Consider the following 25,965-nt stretch of genomic DNA (forward strand, 5'->3'; position numbering starts at 1 on the left):
CATGATTTTGTTCAAATGCAAATTTGTAAAAGAAAGAAATAGAGATGTTCACCTGGAATTGTTTAAATTATTTCGAAATTATTTTATTAACAATAATTACACAATGAAATATGTTCTTTGTAAATTTAAATTTGATAATAGAATAGCATTCGCTGTGATATTTTTTTTATTCCATAGTTAGATTTTATTCTTGATATAAAAAAAAAGATTGATTGTTCTTTAGTATTTTAAATGTTATCAAAGAAATCTTACAAATTTGTTTAAATAAAGTTTCTCTCAATGCAATCAACAGACAAGCCAAATTTTGGATACCTGTCTATTAGAAATAAATCGGAAAAGAGTTTATATTTTTTAAACAGATAATATTACGTCAGTAGAATACTTTGAATACGTTAAATCAATTAAATGTTTTCAGATGAGTTACCATTAAATTAATTTTTAGTTGAAATAACAAAGTTTATCATTTTCGAATCAACTGATTACACTCAACCGAACTAATATAATTACAAAAAAATAAATAGAATAAAACAAAGAGAAAAATATGTTTATAGAAATGTTCCAAAGACCATATTTTCAGCCAAGCTTAATTAATATTAATTAAATTTATAATCAAACTGAAAAAAATATTAAATTAAATAATTTTTCATTCGGTAGACATCACTCAACTAAATTAATACGTATAAAATATATTCTAATATTATTAATCTAGGAGTAAAGTGATAGAACTTTTCGAAGTCAGATACAAACTGGGAACATAGGCCACAAGAAAGTGATAAGATCTCTTTGAGTGATAATGAAATAGCTGAGGCTAGCTTAGGAATAGAAACTAGAAGTTGAGAGAACGAGAAAGCTTACAACGCGTGACACGTTGTCTCGAATGCTCACGATGAAATTACACCGCGTAGCTGTTCTATCTATGATCTTTGACGAACTTCCTATCTTTGGCAAGCGTTGTGCTAGAATAATAGGAAAGTTTGGGTATGCTGTATATATCGTCCTTCTCTTTGGAAATAAAGAGAAACGAAAAAGAAGAAAAAGAAAAAAAAGAGAGAGAACATGATAAGGAAGAATGACATAGAATGAGAGATAGAGAAAAAGGGACCAAAAAAAAAAGAAAAAAATACAATAGGATAGTAGGAAAGATATATTACATACAGTAAGACCTTGATTAGCAAGCATAATCAGGGAACAAACGAGAACAAATCAAAACTAGAATGGAATTTTTTAAAACACATTTCTTTTATGTAAAACTAAATTTCTTCCAGTGCTTCTTTTTTATAGAAACATAAATATGTATACTTATGCTTATATTGCATTGAATATGCATTACAAAATAGTTTTTATATGTTCTCGTATTGTCATCAATGTACATTTTTATTAGCTTAGATTATAAAAGAAATGAGACTATGTAAGGTAAAATATTAAGCTTTTATTAAAAATTATTTATAAATAGTTTTTCCATACTGGCAGTATGTAATATATTTTTAAAAAATAATAGGAGTATCTATATATATCACATGTCTTAAATGCTAATCTTATTAATACTATTGCAAAGAAAAAGAACCATTTTTCAACACTATTATTTGCAAGTATTGGAGTGCACTGTCCAACCTGAAAACAAATATACATAAATGAAGTATATTTAATTACATAGTAAGAATATAAAAGAATAAACATATATGTATATATGATTTTACTTTTTCTGACAATTTTCAATATCGTTGTATGTTGAAGTAAAGTCTTTTATTCCTTTGTGTAAGGCTTCATACGTTTCTAAATTAGTGTTAATCAATTCTCGGATATTGTGAAGAGTATTTTTGCATTTCTTCAAAGTTTCATGTAACTCTAACCATTCATTAGTTTTCTCAGGTAGAGTTATGTTATTACATTGTAAAATATCTAAAGGTTTCAAAGCCATACATAGTTGAGACATAATGTCTTTTACGCTGCCTAACTTACCGCTTCCTATAAAACATTAAATATAAATTAATCTCTTACAAAGAACATATTATAATAATAGTAATAAAATGTATCCTATTTGACCATGTTTGAAAGTTATAGCTACTTTTTTGTTTGAATAATAGCGATAGCTAATTATCATTGAAAATTTTTAAAATAATAATCCTCGGTTAGCATTTCTAAACATTGCCCGGTGTCTTATAGATATTTCTTGTCTTTGTTTCAAAATAGCAAGCACGTAATTAGATTTTTATTTCTGGAGTCATTTGGAAACAATTATGTATTCGACACTCATTATCAGCATTGAAGAACTTTAAGCACATTTACAAGAAGGCTATTAACAGATTTGACATAAATCTAGGGTTTTAAAAAGATTGATGATTCATTCAAATTACTGTAAGATAGAAATGACCATAACTTTGAAACATGTTCAAATATGACACGTATTTGTATGGACAGTTTTCATTGTTTTCTTGATGTTACCGTTAAACATTTCTATAGTTACCATCTAATACTTACTCATATAATCATTCATTACTTCAATTTGTGCATCTAGTTTGGTTTGGACGATACTCAAATGTATTATATCTTTCTCTCTAATTTTTAATTTGTTTAGTTCTTCTTCGTCTCCAGCACATTCTTTAGCAATATCAGCTGATTGTCTAACAATTGACTCTTTTAATGCTTTAGAATTATTTTTTGTTAGATGTTCTAGCATAGTCAATATAAGATAATCATTGTACAAGAATTGCAAGTCCATATCCTTGCTATGCGCCTCTTCTTCCTTCAATGATTCCATCGATAAACTAGAAGGCAACATTGATTTTCTTACTAGTTTCTTTCTTTCTAAACCTAGAACAAAATATAACAAATTATATATTTCAATTAAGGATTTTTTATTACTGTTTTGTAAGAGCAAAGTAAATTTTAATGTGATATTACTCTGCGGTAGCATAAAATTATTTGTTTTATTTACTTTTGTGAGCGGATGATGATCCATAAGTTTCTGGTATATATAAACTATAATCAACAAATAAACATCAAATATTTGATTAATCGAATATGGTAATAATTAAAAAATAATTATTAAAATAGAAAATTATTTTTCATAAACATACCTATGGTTTGCTTGATTTTTTGATGGCTTTTCCATTTTATATGAAATAATTATGAAATATAAAATCAAAGTAGTGAATATTTACAGTATTATAAACAGCAAATATTTAAAGCTGTTAATTAAATTTCTTTAAACTAATATTACTGTAAATAATCAAGTATTTGACGTTTAACGTTTTTCATTCATATCAAAACAATATGCAGTTTTTATTAGGTGGCAGCAGTGATCGTGTGCATAATGCGCATGTGCATAATCTTAGCTATTTCAGCATTAGTAATAGCATGTAAATATTAAAAGTGTTAGCTTGTTAATAGATTATTATTATATTTTCATTTAGAAAATTATATTTTTTTCTTATCATTTAAAAATATTTGTATTTAAGTAAAAGAACATCTGAATCTGTAGGTAATCTCAATTTTACAGTCGATATAACAGTTATCTTCTTGATCTGTCGGTAATTTGTCGGTATAGCAGTTTTTTTATACTGTCGGTAATATCTTTTTAATTGTTAGATCGAACACTAGATGTCACCATATGAATCAAAATTATATCGAATTAAATCGAAATTCAATTCGATTTATATTAAAGGTACAAAGTATTCATTTAAACAATATACTAGAGATTAAAATAGTACGTCAAAAATTTCCGATAGTAATTATTACGAAATTTCTATTTTATATTTTTAGAATTATATTAAATTCATATGATGTCATTATGTTCGTAGTAAATATTAAAAAATCTTTGATAATGTATATATAACTATCAATCTAATAGAAATAATTAGATTTCAAACGGTTGACAATATCAGTCACGTTAGTTTATTTTTTTCTTTTTATTTTGTATAAAAAGAAAGATTTAGCGTTAAATTTTATTTTATACGTTTGTCTCTTACATTTGTATAGAAGAACAACTACGTCGTTGATCCGCAAATAATTCAAAAGCTTTACAAAGTAATTCCTTTTCCTGTATCGGTTTCTATCAAGAAGGATACATTGTGAAACGTAGAATAGGTTAATCAGAGAAGGTGGTACTGTTACAAAAGAGACCGACTCAAAGCAACGGTGTCAGATACTTCGATGGACGTTTACAAATAACATCGTTGTTCGATCGATGTCTAAGATTTCTTGATGCCTTTCTTCGGATAACGATTTAACGATACGTGCATTTCTTGAGTTTACATAGTAATCTTTATTCAAATCGATTAGGTATAATATACACCGTAGGAAACATTTTTTTAACATTTTAAACCTTGTTACTTGTTTTGATTAATTAAAATTGATGTAACTTTAACTTAATTAATTAAACTTTAATTTCTTTCGCGATATGAGAGTTGGTTTAATGTAATAAGAAACGTTAGGCAAATTCTTACTTATTATTAGAACGTAATAGACGATATAATGTATTTTGCGTAGTCATGCAAAAATATCGAATACAAAGGGAACGACTTTAGTTGAAAGTGTGATCGAGAGGATCGATACTTTGAATATTCATCGTGACATCGAGCTCGATCGAATATCTAACGGGCTGTTAAAGCATAAGAAAAGATTCAGATAAAAGTGAAAAAAAAAGAAAAAAAAATTTGTTTAGACGTGGGAATGTCTACGATGAGGCGTGATTTTGTATTTTTTTTGTATGCCAACCTGTCATACAATATATATGCAGATTTTGTTATATTATAAATTTAATAAGATATATAAAATGAACGTATTTTAAAAGATAACTGTAATATCGTATGTTAATTTTTAACAAATTTTTGTGCATTCAATTTTGATGCATTAAACCATCTCTCAAATTATTTATCATCGACTAACATTTTTTCTTTCGTTTAGATTTGTATTTTTATTGTCCTCCGTGTTACGTTTACGATTCGTTTTCAAACGGCTGCCTTATTTATTCTTAGTTTAGTTTATTTCTATCAGTCGAACTGTGACAATGAAGTATCACCAACAGCTGAGTATTGCATACAATCATTTCCCAAGTAAAAGTTCCTTCCAGGATTATCTTCGATCCGGTGGTAGAAGATATTTTAAATATAGATTTTTCTAACACGATCTTCTCGAAAACTCGAATCCTCGAACGAAAAAAATACGAGTCCCTTACTTGAATCTAATTTTACATGTAAAATCATTCCACGTCCAGGTGTATTATTCCTCTGGATACACCTTAGCATAGTTGTTCATTTTTTTTTTAATATTTATGCACGTTTTAATATTACACCTGTTTATTTCGTAACAAATCAAACGATCGGTATTTACCTAAATCGATATTTTTTAAAATCGAATGCAGATATAATAGTTCGTTTTGATCGACGGTTATGGTGTTCCCTATAGAAACAAAAATAGATAAAAAAAAAAAAGAATATATAGAAGAAGGATAAGAGTATTCGATGGACAATTGAACGCAATTCTATGGACTGGGAGCGGCACTCTCCGGAGATTCTTCGAGGTGAACGGAAAAGGCACGTCTTGTTTCTTTTTTAAAAGTCTTACTTTTATTTCAAACGGTCAACTATTCTCTTCTTCGTCGATCGATAAAGTCTTCCAAAAAAATTCCAAACCATCAAAAAACAAGAAGCAAGCGAAAGAGAAGAAGAGGGAGATGGAGAAGGAAAGAAAAAAGGGACAGAAATCTTTAGATTCATGTACATTATCAAAAGAAAAGTTGTTTCTAGTTTCGTAGATCTTGTATCTGAAGAATGACAACTCGTAGATTGGATAGTTGAGCGAGCTTGTTCCACACGACGTGTCAATGGGGTCACATCGATTCGATTAGGAACGGTATGGAAGGTTCGATCCACCCATGGGGTAGGTCGGCACCATGGGGGGCAAGAGCGCGAACGACAAGACAGAAGGAAAGAAAGAAAGAGAGGGAAAGAGAGAAAGAGAGATGGAATAGGAGTGGTTTTGATCGTGTTTGAAATCATTCGAGGACACAATGCTTCCGACCTGCGATCGAAACAGATCGAATCTATTCTCGATACACACTTGTAGTACCAGTCTAAGTTCGCATATTCACATATATTAAATTTCTCACGTACATAATTTTAATAACATTATTTTTAACAGAATAAGACAGATTTTTTCATGAGATTTTACATACTTGCTGCATTTGAATGTAATTATGTTAATTAATTATTTATTGGGCTAGTATTTTTCGATATTTTTCGTTAGTATTTTAAATAAATATGATCATAGTATTTTTATTTAAATATTAGTAAGAAAATTTGTCAGTATTTGTAATAAAAATATTAGATTGCATTCTGTATCGGATGTAGGACCCTGAGATTTTAAAATATTAATCGAATATATAAAAGCGTTTTAGTTTTTTAATTTATTCATTTATTCCGTGCTCCCCCGTTAACAATTTTGTAATTTTTTTCTTATTTCTCTTAATTCCGTTTTATTTTTACTTTCATTTGATTTGATTTTTCTTTTTTTTTTCTTTTTTCTTTTTTTTTGTAATTTACGAATACAACAGCGACATTTTTTTCCCGTCTTGACAACAACTCATTCGCATGCTCCCTCGTTTCTCTTTCTCGTTCTTTATTATTTTTCTTTTTTTTTTTTTTTCTTTTTTCTTTTTTATTCGTTTTTTTTTTGTTCGCGCGTCGCACCCAGCCAGTTTGGCTATAGAAAAATTTTAATGCCGCAGTTTATATGACGCAACATCCGCCCACCTTGACGCCTCGGTATCCCCATTGTTGCTGAAAAAATCTGCTCTTTGTACTCCCCTTTCCTCTCATCCTTTTCCGTTCTCTTTGAAAGTTTCACCTTCCGAAATTCAACCGCGTCGCACGTTTGTACCAGTTTATCCAATAGTAAGAAAAAGCATAAGAGAGAGAGAGAGAGAGGGAGAGAAAATCGTAGGAGAAAGCCTCATAAGTTTTGTCCTTTTCCTTTGTACAATTCTTTGTGATAGAAGGATTTATTGGTAAACGTTTTCAAAGAAATCTTAAGCATGAGCTAAAAATCACGTCTTGAAAATATTCAACCAATAGAAATCACTATTCTCCCATTTTCTCTCTTTCTCTCTCTCTCTCTCTCTCTTCTTCTCCCTCTTATTATTAAGTGTGTCGTTAATTATTGTTACAAAGATGAATAAAACTAGAAAACATTTTTCATTGCTCTTATGTGACCCCCCCCCCTGTTCACTCTTGAAGTAGATTTTACGTATATTACGAAACACCCTTGCACATTTGATTATATTCTATGATATTTAATATTCGAAATATTTTACATATTATTATAAATTAAATTCTACAATGAATTCTGTATTATTACGCGTGTATATTTGATCATCGTTAGAATTCACAATAATTCTCTATTTCTCTCTATTCGATTAGATAATAATTAATTAGCAAAGTTGATATGAAATATATTTCACAATTATTCTATTGATAATTCTTAATATTAAATGTTATTATATTTCTATTAATCTTATTTTTCTTAATATTTTTCTTAACATTAAATTCTGTATTAAGTTCTATTATATTATACGTCTGCGTGTATTTGATCATTAGTAATCACTATCTCCTCTCTCTCTCTCTCTCTATCTATCTATCTCTCTGGTCTATTTGATTAGATAATAATTGATTAAACATTATTTCCATGTTATTCAATTAATCATTTATTTTCTATTATTGCATATATGTAAATAACAAATCTTGCCAAGAAAATAACTAAAAATATTATAAACAATTTATATTCATTGATCAATTATAATTTTAATTAAAATTAATCATTCATATAAAGTATATATATATATATGTAATAATATTCACCTATCAATTGTGTAGTCTTAATTGGAAATCATCAATCTCATATCAATTTAAAATGAATTTATTTTGATAACATTAGAAATCTAATAAATATATTAAATCAAAACTAATGTATTCATCAATGCATAGTATAGTAATTAGAATAACACAGCATCAATCAAATCAACATAACTAATTGTAACGAATTATCACTTAAGCAAATACCATCAATTTCAATTCATTCAATACACATATATGCTTTCTCAAATCCCATAGAGAGTGAGATAAAGAGAGAGAGAGAGAGTCCTTGTCAAGTTGTAGAGATCTTTGAAGGAGAAAACGACTAGTTCTCGGTCCGTTCAATTATGTAAATCGTGATCAAGGGAAATTAATTAATCAAAGATACCTGCTGCTTGATCGATCGCGAGTCGGCATCTTCAGAAGATGAAATCATATTCTATAGAAGCATATACAGGTTACCCTCATATAACACGGCATTTCTATTATACCAATTTCGCATAACACGATATTCGCGTAGTATAGAATTTCGTTTTAAATACGATTCAAAAAATTAAGAGAGATAGAGAGAGAAAGAGAGAGAAATCTTCAAACGATACGATTATTTTTATTCTAAAATAATTTTAATCATTTTTTCAAATACAATATAATGACCTATTGTTAATAACAATATAGCAAGTCCAAAAATTATAATCAGACCGATGCGTACGAATATTATTACGAGTATTTGCACGCGTTAATCAAAATTCGTAGGAAATATTGAAATATCAGTGCATCCGATTGATGTGAACCTTATGGATCCAGTTAAGGAAGACCGGAAGGAAATGAAAAAAAAGGGGAGAGAAGAGGGTGGAGATGGGGGAGGAAAAAAGGGAGAGGATACGTAGGAGGGTGGGATGGAGGGAGGGTTTATACTCCCTCAGAAGAGGAGGACCGTCTTTTTACTTGTCGCTAGCCGATCGCGATAGGCGCCGTCGACGCTGCGAGTTTCTACCGCGGGCACAAGGTAATCACTGTTATTTCATCGTGAACGGTAATGCTCCGGCTTAAAGCCGCTCTACTTATGCGCATTATCTTCGCAAAAGCTTTATATACGGGGAACGAACGACCAGACCTTTTCATGCTCCTGCGGGCAATCATCCTTTTCAAGCGTCATTACGAAATTGCTTTGCCAAATGAAATGTACGGTTACAAGAGACCATGATCTTTGATTCTCCAAATTGAGATTTATTGGAAAATCGAAAATTTCTTAAACATTTCTTTTTTTTTTATTCAACATCATTTGTATGCATCTTATTATTTTACTTTTTTTTTTTATTTGTTTCATTATGCAAGCGATGCAACGACATTTGATTATCGTATATCGAGATTTATTAAAATTACCTGTGATCAGATATATATATATATAGGGCTTTATCCAATTATTTGTGCATTTCTTTTTTTATTTATTATTTATTTCATTAGGAGAAACACGTGCACGTTTAACGCATCCAATTGTGTAAGGTCTATAATTGGTTTATCGAATTAACTGTAGGATTATTATCAAGAGCATTGTCGTTGATACTTAAATTGAGATTTATTGGGAATCTCCAATCGTGCAGTTTTTTATCCCTTATTATAATTATTATTATTATTATTATTATTATTATTATCGTCATTTCCATCTATCTATCTATTTCTTAACCAGGAAACAACACATACACGACGCATCGGATTACACACAGTCTACTGATGTAATAGATACTTTTATAAATGCGACTAGGTATAAATACTTAGAAAAATAGGGAGTACCTTTAGGTCTAGATCTAGATCTAAAAATATTGATACTTCGATTTATCCGGATTAGAAAATGGTTGGGTCGAGAAGAGTCGGTAGCTCGAATACGTGAATAAAGAAAATAAAAAAAATTGATGAGAAAAAAAGAAGAAGAAAAAGAAGAAGAAGAAAAAAATAACATTAATACGATCTAAAAGTGTCAAGTCGACAAAAAATATTGATTACAGATAGAGGAATCGAAGGCAGGTCCAGAGGGATTACAAATATTTCAAAGCCTATTTTTCTGTTTTTTTTTTTTTGTTGTTTTCTGGCACCTCCTTAATCCCATTTTGTAATCGATATCAGCTTCTTCCAAGACCGTTCGATGGACTCTTGCTTTTGAAACTCTCATATTGCCGCGATAACGTACTATTGCGGCTATCCGACAGCTTCGATATCTAGTTACCTAGTGGAATCTCGGTTGCATTTATGTATAAGTGGATGCCAGTAGCTATCCTCTGCTATAGAAAAGGATATTGATTCTCCTATCTTGATATAACTACTTCTTCCAATATAACTACATAGTATATTTCTATATCTATACATTATACACCCGTAAGATACGGATTCTAAGAACAATTTTTGAAAATCGATCTATGAGATAAGAAAATAATCTATGAGAAATGATTCATCGATATATAATACACCATAAATACATTCGCACATCCATTCATACGTGCATACGTGCACTTTCGCATTTATACAAGCGCGTATATGCACTTTATATGGTTGCTAGCTACTCGTGGTATCAACTTATCGAGAATAGATTTTTTCTTATAAAAATTACTTACTTCTTATTCGCCTTATATGTAAAATTCAATTTTGATTGATTATTTTTCTTTTCTTCGGTTTCTCTTTTTTCATTTTTTTTTTCTTCTTTTTTCTTTTTTGTTCCTCGAATGAAAACACATATGTATAGGTACTTGACGACGACGCGTTTAAACTAATATTTTTTTTTATTTTTTTTTTTTTTTTTTTGTTCTTTTATCTTTTTCTTTTTTTTTTTCTTTTTTTTTCTTTTTATTTTTCCAAGGCTAACACACACGACCGATAGATAAAACGAGACTCGCGCGTTTTAACGATTCTCTCGCTATCTGCATTGCCTGTCGCGCCAATTTGTTAATGGGACATCCTGTCTGCAACGTTTCGAGCGATTCTTTTAATCATTACTCTTCGGAGGACCGATATCGCGTGCTATTATTAGGCCACAACCATGAATCGCATTTTATAGTTTACCGAACTCCTTCTCTCTCTATCTATTTCTCGTTTTACGAGAAAATCTGAGAACACGTTACCCGTTCGTATAAGAAACGCGTTAGTAATTATTTTTCATAATATACTTCGTGAATCTTTATTCCTTTTTTTATTTCATTTAAAATAATATGCTTATTTCATTTAAAAAAATATGCTTTATATAATTTAAAAAATTGTTTCCAAAAGAAAAAACGACCAAGAATTTTCCAGGCAACGAAACCTTTCTTTCGATTTTGACGCGAAATAAAAAAAAAATTTAATCTTACGTGTGTACATGTTAGAAAAGAAAAGAATATATTAAATAATGCGACACGAACTAGCACAAACAACTCAACAAATAATATTTTTATTGAAGAGGGGAGAGAGAGGGACAAATAAATTCTTTCAAAGAATATTTAAAACGTCGATGGCGAAAATACGTTTCCTCGAATGTTCTTCATCACGTTCACGACGAACTTTGAACTGATTGTTTATTCTTTCAAACGCGTTTTATTTTACCCTTCTACTTTTTTTCTTTTTCTTTTTTTAATTTTTTTTTTCTTTCCCGTCGAGTAAGTTCTTTGAAAGAATTCCATCGATTATTTTCATTCAATGTCCATCCCTTCATTGAGAATAAGGAACGTACTGATCTCTTCACTCGAGGTGAGGATTAAGGCATAAAATGAAAAAAAAAAGAAAAAAAAGGAAAAGAAATAAAAAACATTAAACGTTCTTTTCTTTATCTTTCTCTCTCTCTCTCTCTCTCTCTCTCTTCCTCTTCCTCTTTCCCTTTCCCTTTCCCTTTCTCTTCCCTCTTACCCCTTCTTCTCCTACGTGATGTTCGTTCAACTTCGTCTCAAAATGAATTTATGAGACCATAATCGCCAATTGAGATGAGTACTTGTGTGTTGCGTGCAATCGGCCCGGCTGAGAGACCTTGTGGCAATACGTTGCATCCTACTCACGTTAGGACTACAACAACTACACTACCGAGAGTTCGATGCGTGTACCGGTTGTTGCAAAAATACTTCATGATTTATGTTACTTCGTATACCTATTCTTTTTCTTTTCTTTTCTTTTCTTTTCTTTTCTTTTTTTCTTCTTATCCATTTTTTTTTCTTCTTTTTTTGTGTTTGTGTGTCGAGTGTTAAAGAAGGAAGTAGGATGTACGTAAGTGTACTATCGCCAAAACTTATCATCCTTTGCTACTAGAATTTCTCTACGAATGATACTCCTACGTAGATTTGTTTTTTTTTTTTCTAGCTCAAATATGTGGTCGAATAACGATACACGTGACAACTTATGATTTTGGGAATGAGTACGATCGTAAAAAAATGTATAAAGCGTACAATTTTTTCGTTCATTTTCTGTTGGCTTTTTTTTCTTTTTTTTTTTTTTATTTAATGATTTTTATCGTATACAGAAAAAAAAACAATATTTTAAAATGTCGATTATTTAGGATAGAACCTGTTTATTGTTTTTATTGATTTACATTTTATTAATTAGTGGAGTTCCCAATTTTTTTGAAATATACGTGTATGCTTGCACATATCTTTCGAGTTTCTTTGATTTGCTGTTTTCTTTTTAATGCATTAACTTGCATAATAGGAAAATATTCATTATATAATCCATCATGAAAGTGGTAGCAATTTTGCCTATCTCCAAGAGAATAACATCGATTTATTCGATCGAGTAATCATTTCTCTTTTCTTTCTTTCTTTCTTTCTTTTTCTTTTTTATTTTTATTTGAACAATCAAAAGGCAATTTTGAATTTTGCAACATCCTGTACGTGAGCAAGCCAAGTCAGTCATCTGGGATGACGCAGAGATGGTTATGTTCATACGTTGGGAGTGTCAAGATTAGCCATAAGTTTAGTTAGAACCTTAAATGAGGAATGTTCGATACCGTGTCTGCTTTATGTAAGTAAAACGTACGTTCGAAAGATGAGGGATTATTTCACATCTGCTGATTATCAATTAAAATACGAAATCGTCATTTTTCTTATTGTCCACTGACAATTATAACACCGATTTGTTCTTTTTCATTTTCATTCAAACGTGAATTAGAAAATATCAAAAAATAATTAAGTTCCTTTTTGGTGACGATAATTTTTCGTATACTATTCATTGTTAATTACGACGAATATATATTTTTCTATTTTAAGAGAAATTAAAAAAGCAAAAAAAAAACAAGGTTTCAAAATTGAATGCGTATTAGAAGACGTTACATCTTATATCTACCGTTCTAACATTAATTAATTATATTCAAAGTCTTGGTCTTTTCATTATTTGAGTTTACATTTGAATTAGACTACCAAGAAAATATATAAAAAAAAAAAAAGAAAAAATCCGTCGACGTTGAAAGTACCATTCGCTGTGAATTATTTTGAAAATCTTTTTCTGTTCGGGGGAAAAGAAAAAAAGGAAAAGAAGAAGAAGAAGAAGAAGAAGAAGTGTTTGAGTCGATGTTTGAATTCGTTCTATCAACGAAAAGGACGTTACACGTGTGTCTAAGTTGAAAGCATACGTACGTCGTCATGTTAAGCGGGGGTGGTCGTGTGAGAGATCCGATCGAGTAGTTTGGGTTTTACCACACGTGTATTACAAGTTTGAAGTAAGTAAGGAAGGTGGAGGTAAAAGTAAAAAGGGCTGTTAGCCGATAAATTCTTCATCTAGGTGGAACCACTTACAAAAGGGAACACCTTTCGTGATTGCACACTTACGGCATGTGAAATAGTCTTCAAATTATAGGTCACGGTGTGTAATTCGACGAGAAGCGTTGAGCAGGGTCGCACCTCGCCGAAACAAAACAAAAAACGAGGGAAAGAATATTTAAAAAAATAAAAAATAAAAATAAAAATAAAAATAAAAAAATAAAATAAATAAAAAAGATACCGCAGTAAAAAAAAAGTAACAGAGGCGCGAGAATCATGCCGCGAGAGGAGGACTTCGTTTATTTCTCGCGGATACGGAAATCGTTTTCCTTCTTCTCCGTAATTTTAAATGAAAATTGCATATACATGTGAGCCGTTTTCTTGAAAATTGAGCAAGCGTAAATACATATATGTATTTATGTAAGTCCACTTTTTGTTGTATTATAAGATATTTTATCCTTTACGTTTATTTTTATTTCTTTCTTTTTTTTTCTTTTTTCTTTTTGGCGAAAGGGATAGTTTATGTTCCTCGTTTAGTATTGCAGATTTGAGATATTTTATGTTTTGTTAGATTTTCAAATATTATTTGTAAATTTATTTAATGCATTATATTATAGATTTCGAATATACAGTAAGACTTTGATTATTTCAGCTGTTTTATAGAGAATGCTTCGATCAATATTATAATAATAATAATTATTATTTTCAATGGAAATTAATATTTGAAATTTAATGAAAGTTATAGAAGATATTAATACGAATCCAACGAGCACTCACAGTGCACCTTTTTCATTAATATTGCATCCAGTTATGAGGCCCAGAAATTTAACAAATTTGAATGAATTTTGACATACAAAATTTGTTCATAGTTCTGTAACAAATCGTTTCATGATAAACTTTATTTAATTCTTCATTTTATATGTAGATTAAACCCCTTTACAAGTTTAATCGTTCAGGTTTGGAACAGTACAGTCTGTATGTAGAAATTGAACAAAGTGCAATAAAAATTGATCTAAACTACTTTCCATTAACTCTTATTTCCTATTTAGCAAAATCGTTTATTATTTGGTTTCGAACGAAAATTACATTTAGGTATTTACACATACACCACGTACACGTGTATATACATTAAACTTCCAACAAAGTATAATAAAAATTCATCTGGATCACTTTCCATTAGCTTTTTCCTCGCATTCAATAAAATCGGTTCATAACTTGTGCAACGTTTCACGCATCGAAACTCGAGTCAATTATCTCGTTCTTTTTACGTTCACATTGTCCTCAGCAGGTAATTTTGTATGTGTTAGTGAACATACACATGTATATAAGCTTCTTCGTGGTTTTCCTGCCTCACGCTGATTTCCCGATATATTTACGATCGGTTCTATCGCACGTGGAGTATTTTACAGTTACATACGCATATACACACACACGCACACATAGATACACATAAAGATATAGACATAGACATATATACATGCATGCATATTACGCCGTAGATTTCTCTCAATGAGGTTAATGGGAGTCGTAACGACTAAATGTTTTTATTTTAACTTATCCCTCTTTTCCCCCCTTTTCTTTTCTATGTAAGTTCGTGCAACGTAGGAACTTATCGTCATTTCTGTCATTGATCGAAAATAAAATAAAAAAAGAATCGAAAGACAGGTGTACTGAATGGCACAAGAGACTCCACGACGCCAAGTTTTTACAATGATTTGAAATAAATTTTCTCTAAGAGAATGTTTTCAATTAGTTTGATAAATTCAATCTTATATCTGTGTTTTTTTGATAGAGTTGAAGATATACGTATAATAAAATTGTACAAATTTTGTTCTATTATTTGTTTTAATGATTGATTATTTTAAATGAATAGAACTGTTAGTGTCAACGTTGAATAGGATTGACCATAATCATGAGTCAGGTTTGTCGTTCGGATGATTTCTTTTAACACGTGACTCTTTCTTTCTTTCTTTCTTTCTTTCATTTTATTTCTTTTTTTTTATCGCTTTTATATCGTGAGTTATCGTCTTACACGTATAGAATTCTGAATCGTGTGTATGTAAATGTTAACGGAGGTTGGAACACGAGGAAGAGGAACGAGTTTAAAATGCAAGTATGATATAAATGTTCGAGATTTATTCTAGACGTATGGGGGACCCTAATTCGTGAGTTTGTTTTGTTTTATGTTTTATTTAACGTGTTGTTTTATTACTAATAAATACAAATTACAAGATTAATTAATGTTCAATGCATACATTAAATAATAAAATATCTGTGGTAGTTGTCATTTGCAATGAATAATGTTCTTGCAAAGTTGTTTTCAATGTTCAATTTATTTAAATATCGATTTATATGTATGTATTTTAAAAGTAATTTTAAATGTAAATCTATTCATTTATATTTCTTTTGGAATCATTATTAAATTCATTTTCATCGATTAATTCTTTAAAATGTTTGCCATTCAAATATCAATTTAAATCAAAGAAACACAAATGTAGAACATAAATTAATTCATTTATATTTCTCTTAGACAATAATTCGTAATGATTTTCATTTTCATCGGGAGTCGTTCAAAATGTTTAACATTTATTTAAATATCGATCTATTTATATAAATAAATTTAAAGAGGGTAAATAAATTCATTTACATTTCTATTTACAAACATTTGCAATTAATGATTTCGGAGAGTTGTTTAAAATGATTGATATTTAAATATCAAATCTACATTTATCAAGGTAATTTATAATATAAATTATACATTTATATTTCTCTTATAATCGAGTTGTAATTAATTTTCATTGGAGGTTCTCTGTAATACTCGATATTTAAATATCTATTCATATGAAGATATTACATTTTGAACAGAATTTGAATTATTAAACCTTTATAAATAAAAATAATTATTATTTATCTCTTATAACTACTTATAATTAATATTAACAAAGATTTAAATTGATTTAAATCATTATAAAAAAATCTATATAGATCATACATTTTTTTTAAATTTTTATTTCATTTATAATCGTTTCCAATGAATACATTCTCCTTCCAAACTAATTCTAAAAATTTGCACGACGATTTAATAAAGATTAAATTATCGAGACAATGTATAAAAACATTTTTCAAATACGTACATCAATAAATCTGATCGATGTCGATAAAACTACGAGAGAACATAAATCATTTGATATTTCGCATTAAGATTTTCTTTCGATCGTGTTCCCTCCCTCCCCCCTCCCCTGATAACAATCCATATTTATTCTCGTTCTAAATCCTTCTCTTTTTAACACTTAGGTTATCGAGCGTGCTTCGAAGAAAATCGTTCGGATTTTCGACTTTGCGTTAAGATTCTAAGAAAATTTATTGATTACAAACCGTCATAATTCTTTTCTTTCGTATCAATCTATCAGAAAACATGATTGTAAGCTAATAAAACACGATCCCCCATAAACAATTCAAACGAACAAATCGAAGTATTGCTAGAGTCTTTGTTTTTGTTGTATTTATTTTTTATTTCTTTCTTTTTGTTTTACTTCACGCACGTACTTATGCATGTTTCTCTTTTTTCAGCCATTTATTGTATTTTTTATCTTATTTATTTATTTATTGTAATTTTTTGTTTTTTAAAAAGCAGTAACTCGTGGTCGATTATCGACCTGTCGATACTTTATTACCACACAATTTCTGGTATACGGTTTAACGACGACTATGTGAAATGAGAACGGCCTTTTACTCTACCGCGAACGATCGTAATGGCGCCAGTCTAATGGATAGCACATTGCGGAAGGAAAGTCATTCCTCGAATAACTTTGAAGAATCAACGTCTAAGAAGAAGAAGTCTCTATGTCTTTGTATATATATATATATGTGCATAGTAATCTAGTAGTAAATCTTCTTATTTTAATCATTCATTCACAATTTTCTATCATTTCGTGTATAAACGTAATCGCGTATTTTTATATGAATTATTTATTATATACTATTATTTTTTTATATAAATTATTTTTTTATTATATAAAATATATAAGATATATGTATCGTCCGTCTATATCATTTGTTTATTGCATCCATTATTGAGATAATTATTGGACGATTTAACAACGAAAATAGTCGAGATTATAAGAACAGGATCGAAAAATGAAATATCAGACTTTTCTTGGAAAACCTAATCGTTTTCCCATTCTAATTCTTATTCCTCTTACTCACTTTATCTTTCATCGTACGATAAATATTTAAAATTAAGTAAAGTCTGATTAATGTCATTCAACGAAGAAAAGATTAATCGAGATTAATTTATTCGTCGAACTTTACGATCGGTCGTCGTATCTAATTGCGTCAAATTTCATACATTATTGTTATTGTTTACTTTTTTCTTGTTTTTTTTTTCTTTTTCTTTTTCCTTTTTACCATTCCCAATTAATCATCGGTCTCGTACAATCGATATCGTAACTCGAGTATTAGAAAATGATAATTTTGCTGATTAAATTTCACGATGTTGCTTTTTCTTTTTCTTTTTTATTTTTTATTTTTCTTTTTCTTTTTTTTTTTTTTTCCTTATACATTCGTAAACTCAACTCGCGTTCAATCGCGCATCGATAAGGACCGCATAATTTTTGTTTACTTTTATTTTTATTTCCCCTTATCGTTTATATAACAGTATATAATTATAGGATTCTTGATTTCTATTTATGTCAGATATAATCTTAATCAATATGTTGCTATATGTATAACTAATTAAAAGAGATTAAATTTATATCGCGATTGTATTGCGTTACATATTGCATACGATGTTTATTATTTTTATTTCCTTTTTCTTTCCCCTCCCCCCGCCACCCCGATAAATATGTTTACATAAACGAGATATTATACATTGAATCTCTCGTTTATTCATTAATAATTTAATGAGAATTTTTCTTGAAAAAAAAAAAAAAAGAAAAAGAAATAGAAATAGAAATAGAAATTAATCGACAAATCAAAATCGTACATCAAAATACGTTAACGCAAATCGTTTCGTTCGATTTCCACCCCCCACCTTTTTTTTCTTATACACACATATATATTATTATTACTTATTATTGGATATAATCGTCGTGGTGGAGGAAAGAGAGTGAGATAAAAAAAAAATAAATAAATGAATAATCATGTAGGTGAATTTGGAAAGAATTTTCTTGGGAGTAGTAAGTTGCGCACACGCACGCAAGGGATGAGACCAAGGGAATTCTTCTCCCTTGTGTTTCTCCCACCCCTCTTTTACTAAGGTCTGCCTTTTGCTCCCACCTTGTATACACCCCCCCACCACGTATCGAATGTTACCCTGCGGCCTATATATTTCCCGCAGGCTCTCCCACTTTACTCACTATCATTCCTGTCGCGGCGGCGTACATACGTGCGCGCACAAAACAAAACCGCACTTCCGATCGCAAAGTTCGAACGCGCGCGCGAACGAGATAATACCAAACTTAAAACGAAAACGAGAAAAGGGGAATTAAAAGAGAAAACAAAAAAAAAATAACAAAAAAACAGAAAAAACGAAAGAAAAAAATAAGAAATTGATTAATCAGTTTGTTTTTTTTTTCTTCCACGTATTAAACGTATCTCGAAACGAATTAATATTTTCATTTGCGAAACGATTACGTTAGTTTTCATCGTAGTTATCGTAATTATCTTTGTCCTAATTGCAGCAAGTACCGTTGGTGAATAATAATTTTTCGTTTTGTTTTTGAGTATATTTTTGTAAATTTATTTTATCTTTTTTGTTTTTTTTTTTGTTGTAATTTTTAATAATTCTTCTACCATTGGTTTCTCATTTAACTCAAGGAAATATGTGTGTCACGTGTTTTTATGTGTACTTTTAAATCCACCTGTTATTCTAATCTCTGACGCCAACACCACTTCTTCTTCTTCTTCTTCTTCTTGTTTTTCTTCTTCCTCCTCCTCCTCCTCTTCTTCTTCTTCTTCTTCTTATTTGGATGAGAATGAAGATGAGGTTCTTTGAATGGGATTAAGCGACGAACACATACGTTGACGTTACTGTTGCTGATGCTGATGCTGATGTTGATGCTGTTGCACTGGCCCTTTTGAAACGTGCCCGTGCGCGGGAAAATCGTTACGGACCGCCGTTCTCAACCGTCTTCCGCATTCTCTTTCCTTTCGAACGATCGTGAAACGAAGAGGAAAAGAAGGAGAGAGAAAGAGGATAAAAGGGGGAGGGAGTGAGAGGGAGAGAGAGAGAGAGAGATCGCAGAAGAGCGATTTTCTTAAGGTAATCATAGTTTACGTCAGTTGAATTAAAATATTTCAGTGGGACGTTACCTTACGATTGTTGTGTATTCTTCGCGAGTGATTAGAACATTTTTCGTGATTTTTTTATTTGTTTTATTAACGCGAACGATAATACAAATTTGCTTTCGAGTTGTTATCTTCGGTAAAGATATTTTAAATAAGAATACGACAACTACAATAATAGGAATAAATTAAATAATTAGTAGTAATTGTTATATAATGATGGTAGATTGTGTATTTTATTATTTATTTTGTTTTTATAATTTTTATTCGTGTCTCCTGTTATTTTTGTTTCTTTTTGTAAGATCTTGTATATATCAAAGTTTTAATTTTTTTTAATTATATTTAATTTATAATTGATATAATTTATAAATTATATAATATATTGTTCGACGCGTTTAAATATTTAATCGGGAAAGATCATGATCTCATTTTCCCGTGTGACTAATCTTCCTAAAGAATTTCTTATTAGTTCATAAAATTATAGAAATAGAGAGAAACTGCTGTTCTTCTTTATTTGTGATCTCATTCTTCACAGCTGTTTATACAGGAGAATGTTAGCATGCCTTGTCACACACGCGTTGTCCTTCTTCCCCATCTGTTTTCTTTTTTGTTACATCGAACACGATTAGGGACACTTATGCAAGGGATTTATTGTTAGTTATGACACAAGGTTTTTTATTTTTATGCAAATATTAGTTGTTAGCAAAAGGGACAAGTGTATCGCGATTCGCTTTCTTCTTCTTTCTTTTTTTTTTTTTTTTTTATACAATGCTTAACTAGCTCGTATCATTTTCTCTTATCTAAATATTTTTCACAATTTCAATTTTTTTCTTAAAAGAACTCGCATCATTTTGTTGTTCCAGAGAAAGTAGAATAATTTTTGGATTATATTATCATTTTCAATTTGTCGAAGAGAAATTGAATAAAATGTTTTTTTTCTTTTTACGTTCTTTTCTAATTATCGGATATATTAATTACAATTGGACGATAAATTGTTATTTTATTAACTCGATTAGAATGGCCTGAGCCAAGGAAAAGTGACTTCTTCATGGATCGTTCACGAAAATTGAGAAATGTCGCGTCATCATCGTGGACCTCCATCGAAGTCGCGGGAGAAACCACTGGACGACTTGCTATGCGATTCAGGATGACCATCCTTGATTTTCGGTAAGTCATTGCATCGGATATCTCCTAGTATATTTTTATCTCTTTTTATCTTTCGTCCATCATTTGCGATAATTTCGTTTTAAATGAGTTAAAATAAATTATCTTCGTAATTTATACACACCTACTCGTAATACACGAAATAAACAATCGTCTAATATTATTATTTCTTTTTTTTAAAGAAAATTTCTTGTTCATTTGTCTCATAAAATAATGTACGATTAGTGCATTACGAATTAATTCGTAAAACGTTAATAAATTTTACTACAGATTGATTTTCTTAATTATTGATTTAAATTAACAAAATTTCATTGCGTTATATTTGACATCATACTCCTTCTGCATATATATATATATTTGTACTAGAATATACGCATACGAATTTATTAGTGTATTTGGTATATGCATGGATTTAAATCCCCCATAATAGGATTATTTTGTTCTGTTCTATATTAAGCTAAACCTCAGAATAATAGAAATTAGGGAAATGAAATTTGTGTTGTACGAGAGTATTTGAAATTTATTAAGTGCTATTTGGAAATCATGTTAGAAGAATATATCGTGCTTTAGATAGACCGTAATAACTTTTGCATTATGTTAAACCCTAATAGTGTTTTCAGAAAACAATGAAAATGCATCACAGTATTTATATACATGTTACATACGTAGATATTATAGTACATACATATACAATATAGTGCATATATACATTTATAGAGTATATTATTTATTTACTGTACCTAAATGTTATACTATACACATACATAGATATATATATACACAACTGATCATATTAAATATTATATACGTAAACCAACACGCAAATATGTACTTATTGTCAATACATATGCAAACTTACCTACACCCATAAATATATACTTATTGTTAATGCATACACCTATACACGTACACATATATAATATACAAAAACCATCTAGTAAGAGAAGAGAAGAGAAATTTCTCCTTGGGAGATGCGATACTCCGATAACTCTTCGTTTTAACGAGGATATTTTCCAACGCGGTCTTACACAGCGGCAGTTTATTTTAATACGGACACCTCGTAATAATTCTCGAATGTTGTTTGAGAAACGAAAGAAGAAGAAAAAGAAAAAGAACAGGAACAACAGGAGGAAGAAAGATAGATAGATAGAAAGAAAGAAGGAAGGAAGGAAGGAAGAAAGGAAGGAAGGAAGGTAGGAAGAAAGGTAGAAAGGTAGAAAGGAAGGAAGGAAGGAAAGAAAGAAAGAAAGAAAGAAAGAACTGGACATCAATCCTTGCCCTCGTTACTTTCGATGCTTCAGGCAAAGATTCTCTTGTTATCCCTTCTTCTCTTTCTCTCTCTCTTTCTCCCCCCTCCCCCTACACCGCCTCTTACCATCCCTTCTTTTACTCTCATGGAGATTCGCGGTATCTCAGGGGGCGCATGCCAATGTCGGCGCATAATTACCGGTTTCGATTACCGGATCGGACAACGAACGCACGAACGCATATTTTCCACGGACGCACTAAAGTCCTACCTATTTATATATATATATATTTACATATATATCCTCACATGTATATAACACTCTCACACATAGACACACTTGTTTTATCTCTCTTTCTCATTCTCTCTTTCTTCTTTTTCTTTTTTGACCTCCCCCCACTGCCCACCGCCCACCACCACACTCTTTCTCACTTTCGTTTTACTCTTATTTTAACCCTTTTTATTTTCTATTTCTTTCTTACTCTTCTATGTATCTATCCATTACTCGTTCTAACTCCTCTTCTTTTTGTGTCCCCCCTTTTACTCTCTCATATTTTTCTTTCTCTTTCTTCGTTTTTTCCTCAGAGAGGAGACAATTTCGTTCGGTCATCGGAGTAACGTCGTCGCTTCTGTAATTCGATCAACGACAGTCTTTCTCGAGTTTCTTACAAAAGAAAGCAAGCTCTCCCTCCCTCCCCTCACCCTTTTTATTCTTTTTAGCTTCGATATCATAAGAAGATAATACCATCCTATAGTCTTCTATGTCGGCCCATCATCAATCGATTCCATTATTTTTCCAAAATTAGTTATCTTTTAATTTGATAGAATTTTATAATGATAATTTAAATGTTCTTAATATATTATATCATATTCTTTTAAAATAATTTCTTATTACTAAAAAGGTAATAATATTAAAAAGATATATACACGTATATACTTATATATATATATTTGTGTATATAGTTCACAGTATTACTAATACCAGTTTTGAATGAGATAAGAGTTAAAAATGTATACTGACTCACTAATAAGTTCTCATATTAATCGAGAAAAAATGTAGGAAATCGTCGCATTTGGTCGCAATAAGCTTTTCTTTGTATACCCATGTACACATACGTATGTATACGTGTATACGTGTGTTATACACAGATTGTAGTAAACGACGAACGGAATTTGCTGCAAAGCTCCCCGTCGCGTTGGACGATAATCTCGAATAAATCGTACCACCCCGTTACTAATCCTAGTAATAAAAAATGTACCAGAGAGAAAGAAAGATAGAGAGAGAGAGAGAGGGAGAGAGATGCATTTATTGGACGCACGTCCAATTCGAAATTAAAATCATAACAGCGAAGCAAGTTTTCCATTCTCGAAACTACGTTCATACGTACTCTAATACTAATACAATTTTTATGCTTGCATTTGCCAAATAGGTATCATCTATCTAAAGCTCGTAATTTATTTAAACATTAAACATTTACGTTACTACGAAATTGCGAACGTATGTAGCTCGTACAGGGTGTCCCAGAAGTTGCTTTGCCGAGAAGAAGAAAAAATCTAAATTAATTTCTTTATATATATATATATATATTACCTTATAATAGTATCGAACTAGAAATTTGTTTAAAATTTTCTGACGTATATCTATTCCCAAAAATAATTATTACATTACGGTATGACCAAATTTATGGTTTCATATTTTAATCGTGTATAAAGCAACATCATCCTGTGGATTTTTAACGTAAAAGATCATTTATTTTTTCAAGATATAAATCTTCGGTTAGTATTGTTCAAATAATATGGGTCAACGATGCAATTATTTCAAATACCTGACAGTTATAAAATTTGCAATTTTTTAACTTCGGTAGATATACTTTTGGGGCAACCTGTAGTGTATCGATCATCGAAGAAGGGTCAGAACGTATTCGGTAGCAAACGATCGATCATCGGTATTATCGATCGATCATTTTGCCGTTCGTTCATTCGTTCGATCGGGTTGAGCCTTTTACTTTTGGCATGTACATAATATGTGCAACGCGTTTGAAATTCTTTTAGATTTAAAACCATCAACGTCATACCATCGTGACCGATAAGTATGAACTCGTGAATCGTTCATTTAACACATTTATCGTCATTAATGTATATACTTACATATACATATATATATTTGTATACTTATATCCTCTTTTATCGTCATGAATGTGTACTTTTATATATATATATATATATATATATATATATATATATATGTGTGTATATGTGAATGTACACGTACCTGTATATTACGCATATTTACACTGTGACATCATAGGTAGACGATAGTCAAATGAATGCATATTTAGGATGCCATATTTTTCGAAAATAGAAAATATTATATTTCAAAATTAACAACTGTTATATAAATAAACTTAATATAATTATATTCTATAAATTATATTGTAATTTATATATATATATATCTTTTTTTTTTTTTTTTATTTCGTAAATTACACTATAACTTTTATTATACTATAATTTATATTCCGTAAATTATACTATAATTTATTCTATAATTTATATTATAATATCTACAATATACCAGGTGTACATGTAGTATATACTCTCATTCTTCTTTGAGTAAACACATACCACGTACGCTATATTATGGTACATTTTTCCAGACTTTAATACCACAGTTCTATTCAACATTTCATTATTATTTTTAGTATCATATAATGCGAGGGTATTGACGCTAGCGTAAAATTTGTTAAAATAGGTATTGCAAACGAATGATTTAAGAATCCTGATTCTGGCGCAATCTTCTTATTCCACCTTTATAGAAGACAAATCTTACGAATATTCATTCCTTAATCTCTCTTTTTTTTTCTTTTTTTCAAATTGTAATCACTCTAATTTCTTTGAGGTTGAACAATTCAGGAAAGGAAAAGGAGGAGGAGGAATATTTCGTGTGACCTATTCCAAATGTAATGACGTCTTCTACACACGTTTCTCTGATTAAGAACGATTTGAAAATAGAAAGGGGGAAAAAATTGGATTAAAGGGAAAACGACCTTATCATCCTTCTCGACGTCTTTATCCTCCATCGAATCCACTTTTTTCTCTCTTTGTTTTTCACTCTCTCTCTCTCTCTCTCTCCTCGTTTTCTTTTTTCTCTCATTCTTCGTACGATAATCCTTGGCAAAAGGAAGCCGGTTGGCGCGAGCCGATAATAACCGACAAGTAACGAGGCGACGATTAATGTCGATTATTTACGAGCCGCGAACCGAGATCACCATGGGAAAAGAAAAAACTTAGGGGGGGAGGGGAAGGGTGTGCGAAAGAGAAAGAGAGAGTGGAACGAAAGATAATAAAATAGTAAAAAAGAGTAAGCAAGGGAAAGAAGAACGTTGAGGAGAGTAAAAAGAGAGATAAGAAGGGACAGTGAATTAGTTGAAGATAGAAAGAGAGAAGAAGAATGAAATAGAAAAGAGAAAGATATGAAAGAATATATATAAACAGAAAGAGAGAGAGAGAGAGAGAGAAAAGTTAGAGGGTTAAAGAGAAAAATCAAAGTAAAGATAGTAAAGTGTAAGAGCGAGAGAGAAAGTATGAGTGATAGAAAGAGATAGAAAGATAGAAACGATAGAAATAGGTAAAGAGAAATAAGAGATAGAAAGATAAAAAATAGATAAAGCGAAATAACGAAATAAAGTTAGAAATAGGTAAAATAAAGAGTGTAAAA

The 25,965-nt window shown here is 30.2% G+C and overlaps 2 protein-coding genes across 7 annotated transcripts in view; one reads left to right on the forward strand and one right to left on the reverse strand.

Annotated features, from left to right (window-relative positions):
* Window positions 1-1,455: 1,455 nt before the first annotated feature.
* Window positions 1,456-3,293, reverse strand: LOC122515666. Of its 3 annotated transcripts, none has more exons than XM_043633064.1 (5): window positions 3,078-3,293; window positions 2,936-2,979; window positions 2,479-2,811; window positions 1,698-1,965; window positions 1,456-1,611 (listed from the first exon to the last, which is right to left on the reverse strand). In XM_043633064.1, exons 1-5 carry the CDS (start codon window positions 3,110-3,112, stop codon window positions 1,545-1,547), a joined length of 747 nt encoding a protein of 248 aa, XP_043488999.1. In that variant the 5' UTR covers window positions 3,113-3,293; the 3' UTR covers window positions 1,456-1,544. The 3 variants fall into 3 exon arrangements, with proteins under 3 accessions (XP_043488999.1, XP_043489000.1, XP_043489001.1); XM_043633065.1 differs by having other exon boundaries at window positions 2,902-2,979; XM_043633066.1 differs by lacking the exon at window positions 2,936-2,979.
* Window positions 3,294-12,797: 9,504 nt separating this feature from the next.
* The window catches only part of LOC122515667 (A disintegrin and metalloproteinase with thrombospondin motifs 7-like), a 57,622-nt gene continuing 44,454 nt past the window's right edge, over window positions 12,798-25,965 (forward strand). For 2 of the 4 annotated variants that reach the window (XM_043633070.1, XM_043633067.1), the window contains exons 1-2: window positions 19,529-19,814; window positions 20,854-21,004. Coding sequence is in view for 3 of the 4 variants with exons in the window: in XM_043633067.1 (XP_043489002.1) it covers window positions 20,886-21,004 (119 nt within the window). In the remaining variant the exon portion in view is untranslated. Of the gene's footprint in view, window positions 12,819-19,528; window positions 19,815-19,953; window positions 19,977-20,853; window positions 21,005-25,965 lie in introns of those variants that run through there. The other 2 variants (XM_043633069.1, XM_043633068.1) reach the window with 2 other exon arrangements.

This window comes from Polistes fuscatus, unplaced genomic scaffold (assembly GCF_010416935.1).
Source record: "Polistes fuscatus isolate 324 unplaced genomic scaffold, CU_Pfus_HIC Scaffold19, whole genome shotgun sequence".
Lineage (NCBI taxonomy): Eukaryota > Metazoa > Arthropoda > Insecta > Hymenoptera > Vespidae > Polistes > Polistes fuscatus.